The sequence below is a fragment of the Pseudophryne corroboree genome, chromosome 3, assembly GCF_028390025.1.
Source record: "Pseudophryne corroboree isolate aPseCor3 chromosome 3, aPseCor3.hap2, whole genome shotgun sequence".
NCBI classification, from domain to species: Eukaryota; Metazoa; Chordata; class Amphibia; order Anura; family Myobatrachidae; genus Pseudophryne; species Pseudophryne corroboree.
In genome coordinates, this window is record NC_086446.1 from 204,744,117 (window position 1) to 204,770,676 (window position 26,560).

The 26,560-nt window shown below is 48.2% G+C and overlaps 1 protein-coding gene across 3 annotated transcripts in view; it reads left to right on the forward strand.

The window, feature by feature from the left end:
• The first annotated feature begins 280 nt into the window (after positions 1–280).
• GHITM (growth hormone inducible transmembrane protein) overlaps positions 281–26,560 on the forward strand; it is a 149,278-nt gene continuing 122,998 nt past the window's right edge. The window contains exons 1-3 of one of the 3 annotated variants that reach the window (XM_063958776.1): positions 281–383; positions 2,066–2,234; positions 9,545–9,647. In XM_063958776.1, coding sequence (XP_063814846.1) covers positions 2,106–2,234; positions 9,545–9,647 — 232 coding nt within the window. In that variant the 5' untranslated portion in view covers positions 281–383; positions 2,066–2,105. Of the gene's footprint in view, positions 431–879; positions 970–2,065; positions 2,235–9,544; positions 9,648–26,560 lie in introns of those variants that run through there. The other 2 variants (XM_063958774.1, XM_063958775.1) reach the window with 2 other exon arrangements.

A 26,560-nucleotide genomic window follows, 5' to 3' on the forward strand; every position in this document is an offset into this window, starting at 1 on the left:
TTTCTTTTGGGGTGGGGGAGAATAGTTTGAAAATTCGAACACGACTCTCCAGAATAAATCACGTCAGTCTTTGCGCTACATATAACATATATTTTGTCAAATACTTTTTGTTATTGCTTACACAATATTGTTTATACGCGCTAGTCATTATTATACAACGCCAGCGCCGTGCCCTTCACCGAGGACGCACTGGTTGAGGCGCTTCTGGGAAATGTAGTCTGCCGCGCGTGTCTGGTTCTCCCGAGCGCATGCAATTAGAGGACTGAGAACTACACTTCCCGTCATGCCTATCGCGGCGCTGTGCGGCTGGGGAAGTTTCGGGAAGCTGCTACTGGTGATTGCTGCGCATTTGCATCAGAGAGCGTGCTGCTGTGTGTGTCCGGGTGAGTGTCACGCTCTGGTACTAGAGTGCTGCTGTTAGCTGTGCTACGTAAGTGTGTAGTATCATTGTGTGCCTTAAGTTCAAGGCGTTTGTTGCTGTATTCTTTTATACAGTTTGTTATGCAGTATAAGACCCACGTAACAATAGGGCTTATTTACTAAGCCATGGAGATAAAGTACCAGCCAATCAGCTTCTAACTACCATGTACCATGTCACAGGCTGTGTTTGAAAAATGACAGGAGCTGATTGGTTGTGACTTTGTCTCCATTCAATGTTTAGTAAATTGTCCCCCTTGAGACATAACCCCATTTGCACCTGCTACGGTGGCTATGTCCTCCTGGTTGAGGCTAGATCCAAGTGGCCTAAGGGACCTTTTCCGTCAGGGGGAGGAGCCACAACACAAGGGGGAGGAGCTATGCTAGCGGGACAGTTGCTCTACTATCCCCGCCACCAACTATTACCTTTAGTAATTAGGTGGTGAGCGAAGCGAGCCACCGAGCCCGAAGCGAAGCGAGCCCGCAAGAGTACTTTTCGGGTACCCTGTTCTGCCGTAGCTCTTCCCCCTGGTGACGTGTTTCCTCCCCTAGGTACGTCACAAGGTCCCTTCTCCCACTCCGATATAGAACCAACCATGTCCTCCTATCCGTATTCAGCACACAGCGTTAAAGTAAGGTTACTGTGGGGGACATTTTCTAAGAAGTAACCAATTCACAAGATGCAGATGTGCGCACCCCCCGGGGTAGTACGGGATTAATACTTGAATATTAACTTCATAGAAAACAGTCAAATATTTAAATCCTGCCTTAATAATCAAAACAAAGTTCCTATTCTTTCCCTGCTGCCAGACACAGCAATGGCTGCTCTCTGCTCCTGCTGCCTTGTGGAAATGATATCAAGGTTTGATTTTCAAGGAAGGATTTAAATATTTGACTGTTTCCTATGAAGTTAATATTAAAGTATTAATCCCGTACTACCCCGGGGGGTGCGCACAACTGCATCTTGTGAATTGTTTATCGGTTTTTCGGAAGTGGGGGTGACCACTTCAGCGGAAGTTGCAGCATTGCTGGTTTGGAGCTCTGGTTTGAAAAACTTTTCTTTACTACGATTTACTAAGCAGTGATAAGAGCGGAGAAGTGAGCCAGTGGAGAAGTTGCCCCATCAACCAATCAGCAGCTCTGTATAATTTTATAGTATGCAAATTATAGATGTTACTTCAGTGCTGATTGGTTGCTATGGGCAACTTCTCCAGTGGCTCACTTCTCTGCTCTTATCACTGCTTAGTAAATAGACCCCTGTATCGCTTATGCCATCAGAAGATGGTGAGAGCTGTACGGTCTCCATGGAGAGCACTAGGGACCCAGCGCAGCCTCTCCTGCTTCAGAGATGCCTTCTAGGCACTGCCGGGTGACAGAGACATGCTTGTGTGCAACCTGCCCATCACGCATGACAAAGAAGCCTGGCGCTGACAGCATGAGGCTGACACCACAGACGGGGATGTTGCTGGAGTAAATTTAACTAACAAAACGGCAAATTTGTTAATATGACTGTGATACTAAACAGAATATACCTCTGGTAAGATCTATTCTTAAATGGGGCTCTATAATTCAGTATATAAAACCCACGTTTTGTTTAATGTGGTAGGAGTATTTTGTGTTACAAATGATAATTGTGTTTTGATTACAGGCAAATTTTCCAGATCATCGAACTACAGAAAACCAGCACAATGTTAGCCGCCAGGCTGGCATGCCTTAGCAGTATTCCTTCCCTTGTCCGCCCAGCACTGACTCGGGCCTCTCCAGTGCTGAGAAATACCACACTGACCAGTAAGCAATGTCTCTTGCAGCCTAACCAGGTAAGATTTCCTTTTCCGATTGTGCATTGTTACATGCCAGCTTGCACACACACTGTTGTGTTTTGTTACAAGTCAGCCTGTGTGCCCTCCCCGACATATTGTTATAGGCCAGCCTGCGCCCCTATCCATCCTGGCGTATTGTTATATGCCAGCCCGCACCCCTCCTGGCTTGTTGTTATATGCCAGCCTGTGCACCTTTCCTTGCCAGTTTGCCCCCTCCCCTGGCATGTTATATGCCAGCTTGAAACCCCCCCCCCCCCCCCCCCCTCCCATTACCTCCCTGGTAGTGTCTACACAGACCCCAACAGTGTACCCTTACAATTAAGGCTGCATGCCTTCCCAGCCATAAAGTCACATTCTGTAATGATAAGTGGTATTTGTATAGTCCCAAGACATCAAAAATGTAACAAGGATATTTATTTTGGTTATTAATAGAGTAAGCTGTGTTGTGACCTTCTTGTATAATAAGTAATAAGTCAATGCTGCATGAACGTGGCTACATCTGTATGCTGCCTCCTCACTTGTGGTGGGGGTGGTGGTTGGTGCGGTCGTGCCAAGGGTGAAGGAGGGGCGGGTGCATGAGTGCCTCGGGTGGGGAAGGGGTCCGGAACCACAGCGGCTGGGGGAGGGGCGGCTGCGGGGGTGCCACGGCTGGGGAAGGGGCGGTTGCAAGGGTGCTGCAGGTGTGGGAGGGGTCTGGAACCACCGCGGGTGGTGGAGGGGGGTGTGTGGGGGTGCTGCGGATGTGGCCTGGAGGTACTGCGAGTGGGGGAGGGGCGGGTAATGCTTCTCCTGGAAGCAGCTAAGGAGACCCACACAGCAGCCAAGCAGCCAGTCACTATTGTTGGTGCCGATGTTCCAACGCGCCGTATTGCAGGGAAGAAGATGCACTCAATAAACTACAGCTCCCAGCAGCCCTTATCGCCGGAATGCTTCGGCGCTAAGGGCTGCTGGGAGCTGTAGTTTATTTAGTGCGTGTACTTCCCTGTAATGCGGCATGATGGGATACCGGCACTAACAATAGTGACTGGCTGGCAGAACTGACTGACTCGCTGAATCAATGTAAAAGGTGAGAGTGCTGTGCAGTGTCAGTGACACTACACACCCACTGCACTGCACAGTGCTGTCACCTTTTACATTGATTCAGTGCCCAGACATTACCCTCCGCTGTATCACCCACTCTATCCGTTACATTAGCCATCTTGGGGCTTCCAAGCCGGCAGCCCAGGTGCTGTGTGCCCTCTGGGATCTGGGCGTGGTTGTGAAGGGGAGGCACTTCTGTGACATCACACGCAGAGGAGGCTTCGGGGGTCAGAGAGTATGCAGTGCAGGGAGGGATATGAAAGCTTTTGTTCCACCTGCACCGCGGCTAGGGAGTGGGGATTTTTGATGCTGGAGGGGGCAGGCGGACTGGCAGCATAACATAGAACGATGCAGTAAATGGATTTTTTTCCCCCTATGTACAGCGCAGAGACTTGCTTCATACCCAACTGTACCTTTTTGGTAGGTACAGTACCTTTTTTTCTCTGACGTCCTAGTGGATGCTGGGAACTCCATAAGGACCATGGGGAATAGACGAGCTCCGCAGGAGACTGGGCACTCTAAAGAAAGATTTAGTACTATCTGGTGTGCACTGGCTCCTCCCTCTATGCCCCTCCTCCAGACCTCAGTTAGAATCTGTGCCCGGCCAGAGCTGGGTGCTCCTAGTGGGCTCTCCTGAGCTTACTAGAAAAGAAAGTATTTATTAGGTTTTTTATTTTCAGTGAGCTTCTGCTGGCAACAGACTCACTGCTACGTGGGACTAAGGGGAGAGAAGCAAACCTACCTGCTTGCAGCTAGCTTGTGCTTCTTAGGCTACTGGACACCATTAGCTCCACAGGGTTCGAACACAGGCACCTGTCCTCGATCGTCCGTTCCCGGAGCCGCGCCGCCGTCCCCCTTGCAGAGCCAGAAGAACAGAAGCTGGAAGACGACGAAATCGGCGGCTGAAGACTCCTGTCTTCATTAAGGTAGCGCACAGCACCGCAGCTGTGCGCTATTGCTCCCAGCACACTTACACACTCCGGTCACTGTAGGGTGCTGGGGGGGGTGCCCTGGGCTGCAATTGAGGTACCTTTGGCACAAAAACATACATATATACAGTCTAGCACTGCATATATGTAAAAACCCCCGCCATTTTTTACATGAAATGCGGGACAGAAGCCCGCCACTGAGGGGGCGGGGCCTTCTTCCTCAGCACACCAGCGCCATTTTCCCTTCACAGCTCCGCTGGAAGCAGCTCCCCAGGCTCTCCCCTGCAGTATCCAGGTACAAGACGGGTTAAAAAGAGAGGGGGGGCACATAAATTTAGGCGCAAATCAATACAAAAAAGCAGCTATTGGGAAAATCACTTCTTAGCAGTGAAAATCCCTGTGTTATATAGCGCTGTGGTGTGTGCTGGCATACTCTCTCTCTGTCTCCCCAAAGGACTTTGTGGGGTCCTGTCCTCAGTCTGAGCATTCCCTGTGTGTGTGCGGTGTGTCGGTACGGCTGTGTCGACATGTTTGATGAGGAAGGTTACGTGGAGGCGGAGCAAGGGCAGATAAGTGTGGTATCGCCCCCGTCGGGGCCGACACCTGATTGGATGGATATGTGGAAGGTCTTAAATTACAATGTAAACTCCTTACATAAAAGGTTTGATGATGCTGCAGCCTTGGGACAGCCGGGGTCTCAGCCCGCGCCTGCCCAGGCGTCTCAGAAGCCGTCAGGGGCTCATAAACGCCCTCTATCTCAGATGGTTGACACAGATGCCGACACGGAGTCCGACTCCAGTGTCGACGATGATGAGGCACATTTACAGTCTAAAATGACCAAGGCCATCCAATACATGATTATTGCAATGAAAGATGTATTACACATTTCTGAGAGTAACCCGGTTAATACCAAGAGGGTTTATATGTTTGGGGAGAAAAGGCAGCCAGTGACTTTTCCCCCATCTGATGAATTAAATGAATTGTGTGAAGAAGCGTGGAGTTCCCCTGATAAGAAATTAGTGATTTCTAAGAGGTTACTGATGGCGTACCCTTTCCCGCCAACGGACAGGTTACGTTGGGAAACATCCCCTAGGGTGGACAAGGTGCTGACACGCTTATCTAAAAAGGTGGCTCTGCCGTCTCAGGATACGGCCGCCTTAAATGAGCCTGCGGATAGAAAGCAGGAAGCTATCCTGAAGTCAGTGTATACACACTCTGGTACTCTACTGAGACCTGCTATTGCTTCAGCCTGGATGTGTAGTGCTGTAGCAGCGTGGACAGATACTCTGTTAGACGACATAGATTCCCTCGACAGAGATACTGTTTTGCTAACCCTGGGCCATATCAAAGACATCGTCTTATATATGCGAGATGCTCAGAGGGACATTTGCCTGCTGGGCTCTAGACTTAATGCTATGTCCATTTCTGCCAGGAGGGTCTTATGGACTCGGCAATTGACAGGAGAAGCTGATTCTAAAAAACACATGGAGGTTTTGCCTTATAAGGGTGAGGAGTTGTTTGGGGACGGTCTGTCGGACCTCGTGTCTACAGCGACAGCTGGAAAGTCCACTTTCTTGCCTCAGGTTTCCTCACAGCCTAAGAAAGCACCGTATTATCAAATGCAGTCCTTTCGTTCCCAAAAAGGCAAGAGGGTCAGGGGTGCATCCTTTCTTGCCAGAGGCAGGGGTAGAGGTAAGAAGCTGCACCATGCAGCAAGTTCCCAGGAACAAAAGTCCTCCCCTGCTTCCACTAAGTCCACCGCATGACGTTGGGGCTCCACAGGCGGAGCCAGGTGCGGTGGGGGCGCGTCTCCGAAACTTCAGCAACCAGTGGGTTCGCTCACAAGTGGATCTATGGGCTGTACAAATTGTATCTCAGGGATACAAGCTGGAGTTCGAGGCGACTCCCCCTCGCCGTTACCTCAAATCAGCCTTGCCAGCTGCTCCCAGGGAAAGGGAGGTAGTACTGGCGGCAATTCACAAGCTGTACCTCCAGCAGGTGATAATCAAGGTCCCCCTCCTTCAACAAGGCAGGGGTTACTATTCCACAATGTTTGTGGTACCGAAACCGGACGGTTCGGTGAGACCCATCCTGAATTTAAAATCCTTGAACACTTATATAAAGAAGTTCAAGTTCAAAATGGAATCGCTCAGGGCGGTTATTGCAAGCCTGGAAGAGGGGGATTTTATGGTGTCGCTGGACATCAAGGATGCTTACTTGCATGTCCCCATTTTCCCACCTCACCAGGAGTACCTCAGGTTTGTGGTACAGAACTGTCATTACCAATTCCAGACGTTGCCGTTTGGTCTCTCCACGGCTCCGAGAATATTAACCAAGGTAATGGCCGAAATGATGATACTCCTTCGAAGAAAGGGAGTTATAATTATCCCGTACTTGGACGATCTCCTCATAAAGGCGAGGTCCAAAGAGCAGTTGTTGGTCAGCGTAGCACTCTCTCAGGAAGTGTTGCAACAGCACGGCTGGATTCTGAATATCCCAAAGTCGCAGCTGATCCCTACGACGCGTCTGCTTTTCCTGGGAATGATTCTGGACACAGAACAGAAGAAGGTGTTTCTCCCAGAGGAGAAGGCCCAGGAATTAGCATCTCTGGTCAGGGACCTCCTGAAACCAAAACAGGTGTCGGTGCATCACTGCACGCGAATCCTGGGAAAGATGGTGGCTTCTTACGAAGCAATTCCCTTCGGCAGGTTCCATGCAAGGATCTTTCAGTGGGATCTGTTGGATAAATGGTCCGGATCGCATCTTCAGATGCATCGGTTGATCACCCTGTCCCCAAGGGCCAGGGTGTCTCTGCTGTGGTGGCTGCAGAGTGCTCATCTTCTCGAGGGACGCAGGTTCGGCATACAGGACTGGATCCTGGTGACCACGGATGCAAGCCTCCGAGGATGGGGGGCAGTCACTCAGGGAAGAAACTTCCAAGGACAATGGTCAAGTCTGGAGACTTCTCTACACATAAATATATTGGAACTAAGGGCCATCTACAACGCCCTGAGTCAAGCAGAGCCCCTGCTTCAAAACCAATCTGTACTGATTCAGTCAGACAACATCACGGCGGTCGCCCATGTAAACCGCCAGGGCGGCACAAGAAGCAGGATAGCAATGGCAGAAGCCACAAGGATTCTTCGATGGGCGGAGAATCACGTGCTAGCACTGTCAGCAGTGTTCATTCCGGGAGTGGACAACTGGAAAGCAGACTTCCTCAGCAGGCACGACCTCCACCCGGGAGAGTGGGGACTTCATCAAGAAGTCTTCACACAGTTTGTAAACCGTTGGGAACTGCCACAGGTGGACATGATGGCGTCCCGCCTCAACAAAAAGCTAAAAAAAATATTGCGCCAGGTCACGGGACCCTCAGGCGATAGCTGTGGACGCACTAGTGACACCGTGGGTGTACCAGTCGGTTTGTGTTCCCTCCTCTTCCTCTCATACCCAAGGTACTGAGGATAGTAAGAAAGAGAGGAGTAAGAACTATACTCATCGTTCCGGATTGGCCAAGAAGAACTTGGTACCCAGAACTACAAGAAATGATCTCAGAGGACCCATGGCCTCTGCCTCTCAGACAGGACCTGTTACAGCAGGGGCCCTGTCTGTTCCAAGACTTACCGCGGCTGCGTTTGACGGCATGGCGGTTGAACGCCGGATCCTAGCGGAAAAGGGCATTCCGGATGAAGTTATTCCTACGCTGATAAAGGCTAGGAAAGACGTGACAGCAAAACATTATCACCGTATATGGCGAAAATATGTTGCTTGGTGTGAGGCCAGGAAGGCCCCTACAGAGGAATTCCAGCTGGGTCGATTCCTGCACTTCCTACAGTCAGGAGTGACTATGGGCCTAAAATTAGGATCCATAAAGGTCCAGATTTCGGCCCTATCTGTTTTCTTTCAAAAAGAACTGGCTTCACTGCCTGAAGTTCAGACGTTTGTTAAGGGAGTGCTGCATATTCAGCCCCCTTTTGTGCCTCCAGTGGCACCTTGGGATCTTAACGTTGTGTTGGATTTCCTGAAATCACACTGGTTTGAGCCACTTAAGACCGTGGAGCTAAAGTATCTCGCGTGGAAGGTGGTCATGCTGTTGGCCTTGGCTTCAGCTAGGCGTGTGTCAGAATTGGCGGCTTTGTCAGTTAAAAGCCCGTATCTGATCTTCCTTATGGACAGGGCAGAATTGAGGACTCGTCCCCAATTTCTCCCAAAGGTGGTATCTGCGTTTCATTTGAACTAACCTATTGTGGTGCCTGCGCCTACTCGGGACTTGGAGGCTTCCAAGTTGCTGGACGTAGTCAGGGCTTTGAAAATCTATGTAGCCAGGACGGCTGGAGTCAGGAAAACTGACTCGCTGTTTATCCTGCATGCACCCAACAAACTGGGTGCTCCGGCTTCAAAGCAAACTATTGTGCGCTGGATCTGTAGCACGATTCAGCAAGCTCATGCTGCGGCAGGGTTGCCGCATCCTAAATCGGTAAAAGCCCATTCCACAAGGAAGGTGGGCTCTTCTTGGGCGGCTGCCCGAGGGGTCTCGGCTTTACAGCTTTGCCGAGCTGCTACTTGGTCGGGTTCAAACACATTTGCTAAGTTCTACAAGTTTGATACCCTGGCTGAGGAGGACCTTGCCTTTGCTCATTCGGTGCTGCAGAGTCATCTGCACTCTCCAGCCCGTTTGGGAGCTTTGGTATAATCCCCATGGTCCTTACGGAGTTCCCAGCATCCACTAGGACGTCAGAGAAAATAAGAATTTACTCACCGGTAATTCTATTTCTCGTAGTCCGTAGTGGATGCTGGGCGCCCGTCCCAAGTGCGGACTCTCTGCAATACATGTATATAGTTATTGCTTTACTAAAGGGTTATTGTTATGAGCCATCTGTTACTGAGGCTCAGTTGTTGTTCATACTGTTAACTGGGTATGGTTATCACAAGTTGTACAGTGTGATTGGTGTGGCTGGTATGAGTCTTACCCTGGATTCCAAATCCTTTCCTTGTTGTGTCAGCTCTTCCGGGCACAGTTTCCTTAACTGAGGTCTGGAGGAGGGGCATAGAGGGAGGAGCCAGTGCACACCAGATAGTACCTAATCTTTCTTTTAGAGTGCCCAGTCTCCTGCGGAGCCCGTCTATTCCCCATGGTCTTTACGGAGTTCCCAGCATCCACTACGGACTATGAGAAATAGAATTACCGGTGAGTAAATTCTTATTTTTGTTCTAAGTTGTGGAATGGTTATAACTCTGAATTATTTCTGCTACTGAGCGTGTTTTTTTTTTTTTTTGTTTTTTTTTTAATTTGAACAGGGTTATGCCACAAAAACAAACTTTGGATTCCGCCGTGTTAAGACAGCTCGTGAAGAGGTTAAGAAAGCAGCACTTGAGCCATCAATAGGAATAGCAGCTCGTAGTAAGCATTGCTCACTTTTTTTTTTTTTTTTTTGAGGGGTGGGGAGGTTTAATAAATGAAAAACTGATATATAATACACAAGTGTATGTGCATCATAGGAAGAGTACTTTGTAATTGAAATCTCCAAGTAGGATACAGTGTGCAGAAACATTTTTCTAAATAAAGTAACTGAAGTGAGTACAGTCTGAACATTTTTCATATTGGAATTACGATCGCGCAATATATCATTACACATTTAATGTAACCAAACTGCATCTTATGTCACACTGGGGGTAAATCAGACCTGATCTTAGCAGCAAATATGTTAGCAGTTGGGCAAAGCCATGTGCACTGCATATGGGGGGGGGGGGGGGGGGCACATATAACATTTGCAAAGAGAGTTAGATTTGGGTGGGTTATTTTGTTTCTGTGCAGAGTAAATACCACCTGCTTTTTTTTTACACTGCAATTTAGATTTCAGTTTTAACACACCCCATCCAAATCTAACTGTCTATGTGAATGTTATATCTGCCCCCCCCCCCTTCAGTGCACATGGTTTTGCCCAACTGCTAACAAATTTGCTGCTACTGTCAAGTCTGAATTACCCCCATAGTCTCATCTGCCTTGTGTACATACTACATGATGGTCATGCAGAGTGGTCGCAAGTATCATGATTAAATGTCAAATTATGTAGTTTTTGTTGGTTTTGCAGATTTTGAGAGCAAATGGTTTTTTGTCAGACATTACCAGATTTTTGTTCCCACCGGCTAGACTGGACAGATAATCTAAAGGCCCTCATCCACCAATGAGACATATCTGAACTGAAAGTCTGATCCGATTTCCCCCCGACCTTCCAGGGAGTCCTGCGATTACGATTTGCAACTGAGTGTTTTTTTCCTACAGGGTCCACAGGTTATCCACAGGATAAACATTGGGATATGAGGTAGCGTCAGCGGATTGGCACAAGCTGTCATAGCTTTCGGCCTCCCAGAATGCAAAGGAGCCAGTCCCCTATATCCCTGGCTCAGGGAATTAAGTTTTTTTTATTGGTGCGGGAGGAGCCGGACCACGATCTTTGGGCTGCTGATTTTGGCAGCTATAAGTTTGTTATTTAATTTATTTTTATAGTCTTAAGTTTTTTGAGCGAGTTTTCTAAAAAGCGTCTTACACGCACCTTAGAGTCGCTCCCAGCAACTCTCTGTCGTGTTGCGTCTGTGTCGGATGTACTAGCAAGTCCAGCGGATGTTACCAGGCTGTGACAGGAGCTCGGGGAGGAGGTAAGGCGTCGGTTCCGCTTAGCGGAGGAGACGCAAGACACAGCCGCACTGTGTTCAGGAAGGAGACTACCGAACAGCCATGAATTGATTTCCTGCTTCCGTCTGAGACGCTGTGTATCTTAAAGGACCAAGCTGCAGCATAGGCGGCTGTGTGACTGGTGCGTCGGTGTTCACTTGGGCGTCTGTGTTCACTGTAGGTTCACTGGGCGGTTGTGTACACTATTAGCGTCTGGATCCACTCAGCGTTCACTAATGTATTGATCGATCATGGAAGTGGGGTGAAGTCTCCATGTATCCCACTCTCCTGAGCCGGGTGATACAGCACTAAGGGGGTAATTCACACCTGATCGCTCGCTAGCGTTTTTTGCAGCGCTGCAATCAGGCCAGAACTGCACATGCGCATGCACCGCAATGTGCAGGCGCGCCACACGGGTACAAAGCGCATCATTGCTGTGTGATGGGTTTTACGAAGAATCCATTCGCACAGCCGATCGCAAGGAGATTGACAGGAAGAAGGCGTTTGTTGGTGGAAACTGACCGTTTTCAGGGAGTGGTTGGAAAAACGCAGGCGTGTCCAAGCGTTTGCAGGGCGGATGTCTGACATCAATTCCGGTCCTGGACAGGCTGAAGTGAACGCAGCGGCTGAGTAAGTCCTGGGCCACTAAGAAACTGCACAAGATCTTTATGTACCGCTCTGCTGCACATGCGATCGCACACTTGGACAGCTAAAATACACTCCCCTATTGGCGGCGACTATGCGAACTCAGGACTACAAAAAAGAGTTAGCGAGCGATCAGGTCTAAATTACCCCCCAACGGGTCCATTTCCGACATGCAGTTATCGGAATGGATCCGACAATCCCTATTCAATGGACGGCCAAATCCGACTGTCGGATTTGGCCGTACACAGGTTTCTGTCAGGCCACTGCTGTCGGCGGCTACGGATGCGCTGACATAGCGGGAGGGGCTGGCTGCGGGGGACGTGTGGAGTGACGGGGGGAGGCGCTGCAGGGAGAGAGGTGCCTGCGGGCGGCGGAGGGAGCAGAGATCGGCGGCCGGCTGGAAGGGCTGGATGCATGAGGACATGTCTGCGGTGTGAGGCGCTGCAGGGACAGAGACATGTCCCCCCGATGGCCGTCGATCTCAGCTCTCCAGCCGCCGCAGCACCGCTCCTCTCATCACCTCCATCCGACTTGTTTTCAAGTCTGATTGAGTTTGTTGGAAAGGGGACCAAAACCTGTCTGATTTGGACCCATTTCCGACAGAAGCACGTGGATCGGCGGAATAGACGCCGATCCACGTGTTTTCCAACAAGTCGGGAATTCCCGACTTGTCGGAAAAAATCAGCCCCTATTGAATAGGTTGGAACCCCTTCTGACCTATTTCTGTCGGAAGCTGCCGTCTTTCCGACAAGACGGCAGCTTCCGACAGTTATTGACTACACCCCTAAGTCTCTTCCTGCTATTAAGTACGAGTAGTTGGATAAGGTGCCTGATTCATAGGAGTCTGTAACTATTGCTGCTGTTTTTTTCGCTGTGCGACTGAATACGTTTAAAATCCTATATAAGGTAATGCATGATAAAGCTAAATATTTATCTTATAACATTCACTATATATTGGTAAGAGACTCAGTACGCAATGGGCGTATGGGGTACCGTAAGGGTACGCACTTAGCGTAGCAGACGCTAGGCCGTGGTCGAGACGCACGAGCGGCACGTTCGCTCACGGCTTACGCTGGGTATCGAGCACGCTATAGGCGGTCCGAGTACCGTAATGCTACGCTACTAGCGTAGCGGACGCCGTGCCCACAAAAAGGAACACGAGCGGCGCAGACGCTCACAGGTTGACACACTGTAAACCTTGTATGCAACACAATGAAAGGATATGCTTATGCTGTAAACCTTGGTTTTGTAAAGTGAACACAATGTAATGCTAATTAACCTCTATTATATGAAAGTCTCTTGAGCGATTGAGACGCTCTGAATACTCAGCAATGTAATAAACACACAATACCTTGCTAAGGTTCCAAAACCTTTACTAACGAGATTTAGTTATGTAAAAGGGGAAAATACAGTTAACAGTTTATACACTACAGGCTAACATCAATATCTAAACATAATAACTACACATATACAATATACAACAGTTTAACAATAACAGAGAGAGAGAGTATGGCAAATACAAACATAGAACAAGTTGGTTACAGAGAATAACTTACACACTGGAGAATGATCGCTGCGCAGTCCTGGTACCAGCTCCCTAGTTAGTCAATGATGAAAACCGTTGTGGAGAGAGACTGAGCTGGCCAGGCTGGCTGTTCTTATATACACTGCGTACAGTACACTACAAAGGGACCTATAATCTCATTGTTCATTGGACACAGGAATGTCTCCCCGCATCATAACAAAAGGTCATAGGTTAGTTTGAACAGGTGGGCTGTGACTATATCGGACTGCTCAGGTGGGAGGGAATCTCAGGATTCCCGCCGCATGGATAATGAACCGCAAATATAGTAAATGTCCAGAAACTACTAATAGACATAACTATACGCAGGAGCGATTAATCTTCACCTAACCAGCACCGGATTGTTTCTAATAAAATGTTCTTTAGTTAGGTACCAAACACCACTTCTCAAACCCTGTCTGACCCTTCGTATCATGCAAAGAGGAATTCCTCTGTCCAGCGACCAGTTACAATAAACAAACTTACAGTTATTATTAAGGGGAACATTACCTATAAAACATACTATTTGGATTACCTATGTGACAATTGAGTCGCCCGCTAGACGCACACAAACTCTACCGTAAATGCACATACCACGCGCTCGAGCGCATGGCCGAGGAGGCGCCGTCACGCAACTGCGAATATGCGCACGCACGGGAGAGAATGTGCACGTGCAGCGGGCAAGCGCATGGGGTTAATATATGGCAATGTGCAGCATGATATTTTTCGACTTTGACATGCAGTAATATGTTTCTCCTACATACTTGAAATGTATCTGTAGTTGAATATGTGTTCATATTGCTTATTATACTAATGTAAAACCTGTGACTGGTTGCTCACTTTACTAGTTTCTGTGTATTCCGATCCTCAATGCTAATGCAAAGCAGGGAGGGATCGGATTGTATGTTACTTTAACAAGTTTTAATCTGTGCAATTGCCTCTCAAGCATCAGCCTCAGCAATAGTAGCTCGCAGAGCGGTTTGGCTACGTATATGGAAAGCTGACTCAGAATCCAAGAAGGTTCTGGAGTCTTTGCCTTTTACTGGAGATAATCTTTTTGGTAAAGAATTTTACAGTATTTTGGGGTCAGAGGCAGACTCCAAGAAAGTGAAGATTCCTACCACACACAAATCCAAGCCTAGATTTCCAGCTTTTCGGCCCTTTCGGACTCAAGGAAAAGCAAAAGGAAAGGTGTATGACAAACAGTCTGTCTGACAAGTCTGGTAAGACTAAAAAGCATTGGGCTACCAGACGGCCGGCTTCCAAGCCAGACGATAAACCATCAGCCTGATGGTGCAGGCCTCCACCTGGGGGATCCCAAGGTGGGAGGCCGACTTCTTCATTTTGCACAGATCTGGCATCAGTCCACCACAGATGACTGGGTGCAAGAAGCGCTATCTCACGGTTATGCGTTTGCCTTCAAGAAACACCCTCCTCCAGAGGTTTTTTTTGTACCAGCCCGTCTTTAGTGGAAATTAAGGCCTGGGCTTTGCAACAGGCAGTTCAGAAGTTGCTTCAGTCAGGAGTGATAATTCCAGTTCCTCCTGCGGAACGAGGACAACGTTTTTATTTCAACCTGTTTCTAGTCCAGAAGCCAAATGGGTCATTCCGGCCTATACTCCATCTCAAGGTGCTGAACAAGTACATTTGGGTGTCTCGTTTTCATATGGAGACTTTAAGTTCCATTATTTTGGCCATGGAGCCGGGGGATGTTATGGTATCCCTGGATATCCAGCATGCTTAGCTACGTGTTCCTGTAGCACTGTCCCATCAGTGCAATCTCAGGTTTGCTATCCTCCAGCAACAGTTTCAGTTTCATACCTTACCATTTGGACTGGCCACAGCTCCCAGAGTGTTCACCAAAATTATGGTGGTAATGGCAGCTTATCTTCGTCAGCAGGGGATAAGGATTTTTCCATACCTCAACGATTTATTAATCCTGGCACAATCTCAGGAATTGCTTCAGTATCCCCTGCAACAGACAATAGATGGTTTACAGAGACACAGTTGGCTCATAAATTGAGCAAAGTCGTCCCTGGTTCCATCACAACGGATGACTCATTTGGGGTCTGTGTTGGATTCGGGTCTTCAGAGAGTTATTTTACCTCTGAACAAAATATCCAAAATACAGTCAGAGGGTATCCATTCACGCAGCAATGTGTGTGATGGGATCTATGGTGTCGACATGGTGGAGTATGCACAATTCCACTTGAGGCTTCTACGTCTGATCCTTTCCAAATGGAATAGGTTACATCAGACAATAAAAATGCAAACTATGGCTCTTCCTCTGGAAGTAAGGAGGTCATTAGCCTGGTGTCTACAGACATTCCATCTGGACAAAGGGAGACCCTTTTGTATATCCGATTGGGAAGTTCTGACAACGGATGCCAGTCTTCAGGGCAGGGGAGCAGTGTCAGGAAGAAGTTGCTTCCAAGGGTTGTGGACCAAGAAAGAAAGTTGCCTGCCAATAAATATATTGGAACTTCAGCCATATATATGGCACTCATTCAGGCAAAGGACATCCTTCAATGGAAACCAGTTCAAATTCGCTCGGACAATTCATTGGCAGTAGCGTACCTCAATCATCAGGGAGGAACTCTCAAAAGGCAATGACTGAGGTAAGCCGCACGTTACGGTGTGCAGAACTTCATCCTTCAGTCTTGTCCGCAGTGTTCATTCTGGAAGTCCTAAACTGGGAAGCGGATTTTCTCAGTCGACACGCCATTCATGCAAACGAATGGGCTTTAAACCGTGAGGTCTTCCAGACTCTGGTAGACAAGTGGGGGTTACCGGAGATAGAGCTCATGGCGTCCCATTAGAACAACAAAGTTCCCGCATATGGGTCAAGAACAAAGGATCCCAAATTGACCTTTTGTGGATGCCCTCTCAGTAAGATGGGACTTTCGTCTGGCCTATGTGTTTCCACCGAACACACTTTTGCCCAGGGTGATGCGAAAGGTAAAACAAGGAAAGAGCGCCGTGATACTAATGGCTCCGGCTTGGTCCAGAAGACATTGGTACACAGATCTGCAGAGGCTGTCGATGGATGCTCCATTCCTATTCCCCCAACGTCCAGATCTACTGTCTCAGGGTCCTTGCTATTACAAGGATCTGGATTGACTGTCTTTGACAGCGTGGCTCTTGAGACTTAAATCCTGAAAGCAAGAGGATTCTCGCAACAGGTAATTCAAACAATGCTCAGAGCAAGGAAACCATCCTCTGCTCAAATCTAAGTTTAGTCCTAAGGGCGCTTCAGGTTGCCCCATTTGAACCACTGAAGCAAGTGGATCTTAAATGGCTGACAGCTAAAGTTTTCTTTATACTGTCTATTGCTTCAGCTAGAAGAGTTTCATATTTAGGAGCATTATTATGTCGCCCTCCTTTTCTGTTTTGTTTTTTTTTTTTTTTATCCAGATAGAGCAGTTCTCAGAACCAAATCTGGTTATCTTCCTAAGGTGGTGTATAAATTCCACCTTAATGAAGAAATTGTAGTCCTGGCCTTCCAAGGGCCGGACCTTCCTGCGTAAGATGCATCATTGGACGTAGTCTGTGCCTTAAGGATCTACGTGCATCATACCAGTGCCATCAGAAAGACAGACCCTCTCTTAGTCCTCTACGGTTTTCACATGAGAGGATGTCCTGCTGATAAGCAGACACTGGCAATGTGGCTTCGGATGACGATTTACCGTCCGATTCATCAAACCGAAAGCTCTGAATCTGATGAAATTGGTCATATCGCACTAGTGAATGGGGCCTTTATAGTGTGTATCCAGCTTTAGACTACATCAGGCAGGACACTTCCCTTATTCACTCATCCAAGCACTATCCCTGCTGCCAGTGTACTGTCACCCACAAGTGACTGCCCCCTCACTACTTTTAATAGCCGTAGGGTGTTGCTCTGCCTTCACTTCCCCCATACTTCACCCTGCTTTAGACTGTTATGTTTCATGTTCTTCTATATACTGTTTAATCTCTGTATAGTGCTGCAGACAGTTTGTGATGCCATATAAATAACATGTCCAACTACTGTACATATTTAGAGTACTTAATATCAGCAGCATAGAAGCCAGATCACTATTTCAAATCTGTATTCTCTGAATGGAGCTCTTCGTGAAATAATGGGGTTTTGATTGCTAGATTGCTTATGAAATACTAATTAAAAGTGTAACTTAAGTGTTGTTATAGCTTTCTGCATATTTGTGGATATTATTTAAAAACCGCAACAGAGAATTTAGCCAATAACCCCTAATATTACATAGAAATGTACAGAAACATCATAGCCCTGGTTGAGGGAGTGCTCTATGCACTGTTCATCCCCAGCCTTCATGGTTAGCGGCGTCTAATTGGTCTTGCTACCAACCCCAATCTGCAGTAATTTTAAAGTGGTGAGTAAAAATGGTCACTACCATAGGTGGTATTGCAGCTTTGTGAATCCACAGGCAATGTTCACAGAGTATCGTAAACAAAAACTTGTTTGTACAATACTTGCCACAATTGTTAAGAGTTAATCGAACTGTGCTCACATCACATGTTTGGAGGTTATAGTGCCTGAAACATTATAGCAATTTGGGGTATGTCTGCTGTCACTATAAAAAAAAAAAAAAAAAAAATGTTGCTATTATAAGTTTACACATTAGTTTCCATCCAAATTACAACTTTAATAGTGCACCCTGCATGGTGGTGAAAAGTATAAGGAGAGGGCATCTATGTAATTTGGATAAAGATAAATATTTATACACACACAGTACATATATACATATTTAAATCTTATATATAAATAGGATTTTGGTACCTACCGGTAAATCCTTTTCTCGTGGTCCGTAGAGGATGCTGGGGTCCATATTAGTACCATGGGGTATAGTCGGGTCCACCAGGAGCCATTGGCACTTTAAGAGTTTAATAGTGTGGGCTGGCTCCTCCCTCTATGCCCCTCCTACCAGACTCAGTTTAGAAAATGTGCCCGGAGGAGCCTGTCACAGCTAGGGGAGCTCTACAGAGTTCTCTTAGTAATAGAGTTTATTTCTTCTTTTTCAGTTTTTTTATTTTACAGGGAGGCTGTTGGCAACAGCCTCCCTGCAGCGTGGGACTGAGGGGGGGGGAGCAGTGTCCGCCCCGCGGGGTCTTGAGCCACTGCTCCTGCTGACTGGGCACTAGCTCCAGAGGGGTCTGATCGCGCCCCGCCGCAGGGGAGCGCTCGCCCCGGCAGCCGGCCACCACCACCTCAGGAGCTGAAGATGGCGAGTGAGTCACAAGCGGGGACAGTGAAGTGGGAGGCTAGAGGGTTAGGAGCGCGGTCTTACCCCGCGCTCCTGGAAGGCTCAGCGGTACCTTGTGCGGCGCTGGGGGGGAGCGCCCTGGGCCAGCACCGTACCCTGCACTGGACGTTTCCTGCATGTCAGGGTCTGCGGATCCAGGTCAGCCAAACCCTCCAGGCCAGTATAATCTTCTTGAGAGCGGGAAGCCGGCGCCATTGAAGGGGGCGGAGCTTCTCCTCAGAGCGGACCCAGCAGCGTTCAGCGCCATTTTCTCTGCCTGCAGTTGCTATCCACTGGATCCAGGTCCCTCCAGAGCTTTCTACAGCAGTCTGTACGGTACCAGGGGGCTGTAGAAGGGAGGGGAGGCTGCATAATAGGCTGTCACCTATTAAGGGACACAGTCAGCGCTGGAAGGGACTCCCTTTGCCTACAAAGCAATGTGTGTGGGTTGGCTCCAATCTCTGTGTCTCTCTGCCTTTCTTGGGGGGGATACTCTGCCTGCATAATACCCTGTGTGTTTGTGGGGTGTTGTGTGTGGTAACATGTCTAGGGACAATGTGTCATATGCTGCAGAGGATTTGTCCTCCCAGGAGGACTCCATACCATGTAATCAGGATTGCACAGTTTTATCGCAGATCCCAGCTAGAGAGCCAGAATGGTCAGTCTCTCTGAGAGGGACTATTTCCCAGATTTCTGATAGAGTGGCTAGGACTGAGCACGCCACTCAGGTCCTCCAATCCTCTATGGTGGTATGGTCTGATTCTGCCTCCTCGGGGTCCCCGGCGGTACATTCTCATAAACGTGCGCTTGCAATTATGCAGGATGGCGCGGACACAGACTCTGACGCTGCAGACGGTGATGGGGAGGTGTTGCGGGGCACTTGCCAAGGGGGTGCAGTTGATGATTGAGGCTGTTAGGGATGTTTTGCACATTTCAGACACAGCTCCAGAACAGGTGGAGGAGGCCTTCTTTACCGATAATAAGAAGCCCCCCCTCACCTGCCCGGCATCCAACTCAGGAAAAGAAATTCCAGATTCCCAAGAGGGTGTTGGTGGCTTTTCCCTTCCCAGAGGAAGATAGGAAGAGGTGGGAGTCCCCGCCGATAGTCAACGCCTTTGTATCCAAGCTGTCCAAACAGGTAGTTTTACCGGTCCCGCGATCTACCGCCTTAAAGGACCCAGCAGATCGCAAGGTGGATGCTACGCTGAAATCCATTTACACGGCTTCAGGGGCTATATTGCGGCCTACTATAGCCGGTGCTTGGATTGCTAAAGCTATTGCCAGGTGGTCGATCACTCTGCAGGAGGAATCGTCTACGCTGGACAAAGGTGACATTGATTTGTTTTTGCGTAATATTCAGGATTCTGCAGGGTTCCTGGTGGATTCCATGAAGGACCTGGGTTCCATGGCTGCGGGGATCTCTTCCATGTCAGTCTCGGCTCGCAGAGATCTCTGGCTGCGCAACTGGTCTGCGGATGCGGAATCCAAGATGTGTGTGGAGGGCCTTCCGTACAAAGGTCAGGCTCTATTTGGGGAGGCGCTGGGTGCGTGGATTGCACGGCTACCGCGGGTAAGTCTCCTTTTCTCCCCTCAGCTGCACCGGCTACGAAGAAGCTGTTTTCATCTAACATGTCAGTCCTTTCGGGCTGCGAGGCCAAGAAAGAATAAGCCTTCGAACACCTTCTTCAGAGGTGGTCGTGCCAAAGGAAAGAAACCCGCTCCCGCAGTTTCCCAGACCCAGAAGCCCGCTTCTGATACCACTAAGTCCTCCGCATGACGGTGGACAGCTAGGCCTGGAGGAAGGTCAGGTGGGGGCGAGACTCAGGCAGTTCAGCCACGTCTGGGTGTAATCGGGTCTGGACCCCTGGGTTCTGGATATAGTGTCCAGGGGGTACAGACTGGAGTTTCAAGAGCCCCCGCCTCACCGTTTCTTCAAGTCAGGCTTACCAGCTCTGCTGGCAGACAGGACAATTCTTCTGGAGGCCATCAGGAGATTGGTGGTGTCAGAGGTCATTTTTCAGGTCCCTCTTCAACAACGGAACAAGGGTTATTATTCGAACCTTTTTGTGGTACCGAAACCGGATGGTTCGGTACGGCCTATTCTAAATTTAAAATCTTTGAACCCTTATCTCAAGGAGTTCAAATTCAAGATGGAATCTCTGGGAGCTGTCATTTCAGGGCTGTTGGAGGGAGAGTTTCTGATGTCCCTGGACATCAAGGATGCTTACCTCCACATTCCAATTTGGGCGCTGCATCAAGTTTATCTCAGGTTTGCGCTGATGGACGATCACTATCCGTTCCAGGCACTGCCGTTTGACCTCTCAACAGCACCAAGGATCTTCACCAAGGTGATGGCGGAAGAGATGGTTCTCCTCCGCAAACGGGGTGAACATATTTCCATATCTGGACGATCTCCTGATCAAGGCGTCATCCAGGGAGAGGTTGTTACGGTCCATCGCACTCAGGAAGCACGGTTGAATCCTGAATCTTCCAAAGTCTCATTTGGAGCTGACAGGGCAGCTGTCTTTCCCGGAAATGATCCTCGACACGGAAGTGCAGAGGGTTTTTCTCCCGGCGGAGAAAGCGTTGGTGATTCAAACAATGGTATCGGTTCATCAATGCATACGCCTTCTGGGGAAGATGGTTGCCGTCTACGAGGCTCTGCAGTACGAAAGGTTTCATGCTCAACCTTTTCAACTGGACCTCTTGGACCAGTAATCGGGCTCTCTCACCTACACATGCACAAGTGGATACGCCTGTCTCCGAAAGCCAGGATTTCACTCCTCTGGTGGCTGCAACTTCCACACCTTCTGGAAGGGAGAACGTTTGGAATTCAAGACTGGATCCTGTTGACCACAGATGCAAGTCTAAGAGGTTGGGTAGCGGTCGATCTGGGAGAAACCTTTCAAGGACGATGGTCGGCTCAAGAGTAACTTCTCCCAATAAACATCCTGGAACTCAGGGCCGTTTACAACGCCCTTCTACAAGCAGCACACCTTCTACAGGATCGGGCTGTTCAGGTTCAGTCGGACAACGTGACCACAGTGGCCTACATAAATTGACAAGGCGGAACGAAGAGCAGAGCTGCCATGGCAGAGGTGTCAAAGGTCCTCTTCTGGGCAGAAAGGCACGCGGTGGCGATGTCGGCAATCTTCATTCCAGGCGTAGACAACTGGGAAGCAGACTTCCTCAGCAGACACGATCTTCATCCAGGGGAGTGGGGCTTCCATCCGGAGGTGTTCGAGGAGGTAACCGGTTGGTGGGGGGGTTCCTCACATAGACATGATGGCCTCCCGCCTCAACAAGAAGCTATGGAGGTACTGTAAAGAGACCCACAGGCAGTGGCGGTGGACTCACTGGTGACACCTTGGGTGTTCAAGTCAGTGTATGTGTTCCCTCCACTTTCTCTGATACCAAGAGTTCTTCAACTCGTGAGAAGAACGAAGGTTCTGGCAAACCTTATTGCTTCAGACTGGCCAAGGAGGGCATGGTACGCGGACCTGCTGGATCTTCTGCTAGAAGATCCACGGCTTTTACCTCTTCGGGAGGATCTGCTTCTGCAGGGGCCGTTCGCTTATCTAGACTTACCGCGGCTTCGTTTGACGGCATGGCGGTTGAACGCCAGATCTTAGCTCAGAAGAGTATCCCGAGTGAGGTAATTCCTACCCTGATACAGGCCAGGAAGGGGGTAACGTCTAAGCATTACCATCGCATTTGGAAGAAATATGTTTCTTGGTGTGAGGCCAAGAAGTTTCCGGCGGTGGAGTTTCAACTTGGTCGTTTTCTCCTTTTTCTGCAAGCAGGGGTGGGTATGGGGCTGAGACTGGCCTCCATCAAGGTCCAGATCTCCGCTTTGTCCATCTTCTTCCAAAAACAATTTGCTGTTCTTCCTGAGGTTCAGACCTTTTTGAAAGGGGTTCTGCACATTCAGCCTCCCTTTGTGGCGCCTACGGCTCCATGGGATCTGGATGTGGTGTTGCAGTTCCTACAATCTGCTTGGTTTGAGCCTCTACAGGAGGCTGAGCTCAAGTTTCTCACGTGGAAGGCGGTCACCTTGTTGGCCTTGGATTCTGCGCGACGCGTGTCGGAATTGGGGGCTTTATCTTGTAAAAGCCCCTATCTGATCTTCCATGAAGACAGGGCGGAACTTAGGACTCGTCCACAGTTCCTGCCTAAGGTTGTGTCGGCTTTCCACATCAACCAGCCTATTGTGCCAGTGGCTACTGACTCCTCAATTAATTCAAAGGCCTTGGATGTAGTGAGGTCTTTGAAGATTTACGTGAAGAGGCTGGCTCGTCATAGGAAAAGTGACTCTGTTTGTCCTCTATGATCCAAAAAAACTTGGATGTCCTGCTTCTAAGCAGTCGATTTCACGCTGGATCAGGTTCACTATCCAGCATGCTTATTCCACGGCAGGATTGCCGAGTCCGAAATCCGTAAAGGCCCTCTCTACTCGTAAAGTGGGTTCTTCCTGGGCGGCTGCCCGGGGTGTCTCGGCGATACAACTCTGCCGAGCAGCTACTTGGTCTTGATCTAACACGTTTGCCAAGTTTTACAAGTTCGATACTTTGGCCTCTGACCTCAAGTTTGGTCAGGCAGTGTTGCAGGAGCCTCCGCGCTCTCCCTCCCATACTGGGAACTTTGGTACATCCCATGGTACTAATATGGACCCCAGCATCCTCTTGGACGTTAGAGAAAATAGGATTTTGGTTACCTACCGGTAAATCCTTTTCTCGTAGTCCGTAGAGGATGCTGGGCGCCTGCCCAGCGCTTAGTTTCCTGCATTGCTTTTATAGTTCAGTGTTACCTGGTTCCTAGGTAAGTTCTGTGTTATTTACTGTTTCAGCTGTTGCTAAGTTGGTCCGGCATGTTGGCTGGTTTTCCATGTTTGTGCGAGCTGGTATGAATCTCGCCACTATCTGTATAATTCCTTCTCTCGAAGTATGTCGTCTCCTCGGGCACAGTTTCTAGACTGAGTCTGGTAGGAGGGGCATAGAGGGAGGAGCCAGCCCACACTATTAAACTCTTAAAGTGCCAATGGCTCCTGGTGGACCTGTCTATACCCCATGGTACTAATATGGACCCCAGTATCCCCTACGGACTACAAGAAAAGAATTTACCGGTAGGTAACCAAAATCCTATTTTCACACATTTAATTTATAAAAAATATCTATATTAACCTTACTCACTTGATAACAATAAATTTGTGGGGTAGGGGTTTAGGGAGGACCGGAGCACTGGTATCCTAATAAAATCGGTAATGGTTTAATTTGAAAAGGAAAGGTAGGTGTATCCACTAATAGCGCGTGGCACTCGCCTAGTTTTATAGCTATTAAAACATAACGTTTTTTAGTAATAGTTAAAATAATTTAGTAATCATGAACAAACCAACATACAGAGGGGTATATATATTTCTCATACGTCCTAGAGGATGCTGGGGTCACTTCAAGAACCATGGGGTATAGACGGGATCCGCAGGAGACATGGGCACTTTAAGACTTTCAAATGGTGTGACCTGGCTCCTCCCTCTATGCCCCTCCTCCAGACTCCAGTTTAGAATCTGTGCCCAGGCAGACTGGATGCACACTGAGGAGCTCTACTGAGTTTCTCTGAAAAGACTTTGTTAGGTTTATTATTTTCAGGGAGTACTGCTGGCAACAGTCTCCCTGCTTCGTGGGACTTAGGGGAGAGAAGGGTGGCGGCGGCGCGGCGACCTGGGCAGCATATATACCTCAATTATAAGACTGGCTACAGGGGACATAGGTGCTGGGGCACTGTCCTAACCCCCGCAAGTATAAAAATGTTAACTAAAATAGTGGGACTGGAGTGCGCCATTGCGGGGGTGGGGCTTAGCTCACACAGCCAGCGCCATTTTCTATTGCAGTACACTGGTCAGTCCTCACACTGCTTAATGTATCAGGGTGCAAAACGGGGGGGGGGGGGGGTTGGCACAGTCAACTGGTGCAATATATGTGTAATATGAAAGCGCTGCAGGTTTGGGGGCATTCTATTATGTTCGGAACTGTTGATTAAGCACTGGGTTATGAGCTGGCAAACTCTATCTGTGTCTGTCTGACATGTTTGGTACACGTGTGTCGGCATGTCTGAAGCGGAGTGCTTCCCACAAACGGCTGTGGGAGTGACCCTGATGGTACTTGGTACATGTGTGTCAATATGTAGATGGATGGGTTTTTTCCAAGTGAAAACTATATTAGGGACACAGACGCGGGTGTGTGGCCTTGTCGGCACCACCGATGTATGACTGGGTAAAAAAATTGCATATTAATGTGATGCATATCAGAAAGGGCTATGTATATACGTGTGTATATATATATATTAGTGATGAGCGGATTCGGTTTTACTCGGTTCTCAAAACCGAATCTTATTGGCTATCCAAAACACGTGACATCAGTGAGCCAATAAGATTCGGTTTTGAGAACCGAGTAAAACCGAATCCGCTCATCACTAATATATATATATATATATATATATACAAACAGAGAACCCAGCACTCACCAAAGTAAACTCACTTATCCTCAACAATTCAATAAATAAATGATGGCGGTTTAGTTGGTGGATTGGCCAATGCACGGAAGCCTGTATACCGATTCAAGGTACCCCACCTTCATACAGGTCCTACACTATCACAGAGTCTTAAAACCTGACTACCACACTGCTGCATCATCTGCCTGCTAGATGTAATGTGTACCTGCCACAGACTTTATGGCTTTTAAAGGCACACTAGTCACCTATTGCACTGGCTCAAAGATGATTGCTAAAAAACAGCTGAGACAGGTTCAGGATAATAAAGTCCACACAGGGGTGCATGAGAAAGCTAGTGGCCACGGTTAATAAGAGCTAACCATAGATTAACCCCTTCATATACACACAGAGTAAAAACCACAGCACTCACCGCACCAGAAGGAGCGACAGCATTGAAACGTTGGCTTGCTTCAAGTGGCTGCGTCTGTGTGATTTATTTTCCTGAGTGCCGCCGAACATCTATACATGTCTGGCAGCTTTGCTGCATCTATTGGAGGGCAACAGGGACAGTAAAAGTTTCTATTAGCGAGTGCTGGATCCCATAGGAAATATATATATATATAGTAGCTGCAGTGGCCGGCACTCAGTCTGCAGTGTGATACTGGCCTTGGTGCCCTCCTTACCACTAAAAGTGGAATTAGATATGGAGAAAGATTGGCGGCACTCACAGGACTTGATGAGCAAAGAAATTATGAAGGCAATTGCAGCCTATCGTTCATCAACGTTTCAGTTTTATTGTAAAAACTTTCGTCAGGATACAATACAAAAATAACCACATACCTTTATAGAGTGAAAACCCTCACAATGTGGACTCGTGGTCCCGAGGCTGCGGCTGGGGTCTATGACGTCACACCAAGTGCGACGGGTGCCGGGACCGCACCAGATTCCCGTAAGCCGCTGCCAGGAGACCTTACAAACACAGAACACCAAATTATGTGAAAAAAAAACAAAACCTATATACATAAACACAAATTAAAGAATCAAAAAGCAAGAGAATCTTTAGCAGGGTGTGAAGATTGTGCCGAACGACTAGTAACATGAGACATACTTGATTGAGACCAAACCGAGAGCAAATCTCAACAGGAATGATATCTAATCAGTTTAAACACAATAGGTTAGATATAACTATGGCTGGACTCCATACTCCACATGCATTGGTAAAACAAATTTAAGGCGCTCTAAGGAATGGGTTGCGCCAATATCTTATGAATGCAAATCATACATGTGGAATGACAGCAACATCATGAGACTATGTCTATGCTAAAGTATAAGGAAGTTATTCGATAACAATTTCCATGGCACAATAACAACTATGCAATAAATGACGTTCATACACACAAATATAAAAAATGGCAAAGGATTGACACTGTATCCGGGGCATGCCAAACATTGATAGTAAACCTTTTGTCAGGATAACTGCAGATGATAAATAACAATAACAATTAATTGGTAAAACAACTCAGACCAAATTACATATAGCAATTCCAGGAAATGTACTCATTTAGCCCAGCTGGTGATACAGTATTTAATCTATGTATCCAGTGGGTTTCAAGACGTAAGAGCTGTTTCGCTCTGTCTCCCCCTCTGATGTTAACTGGAACATGGTCAATAATCTTGTATTTGAGTGAAGATAAATT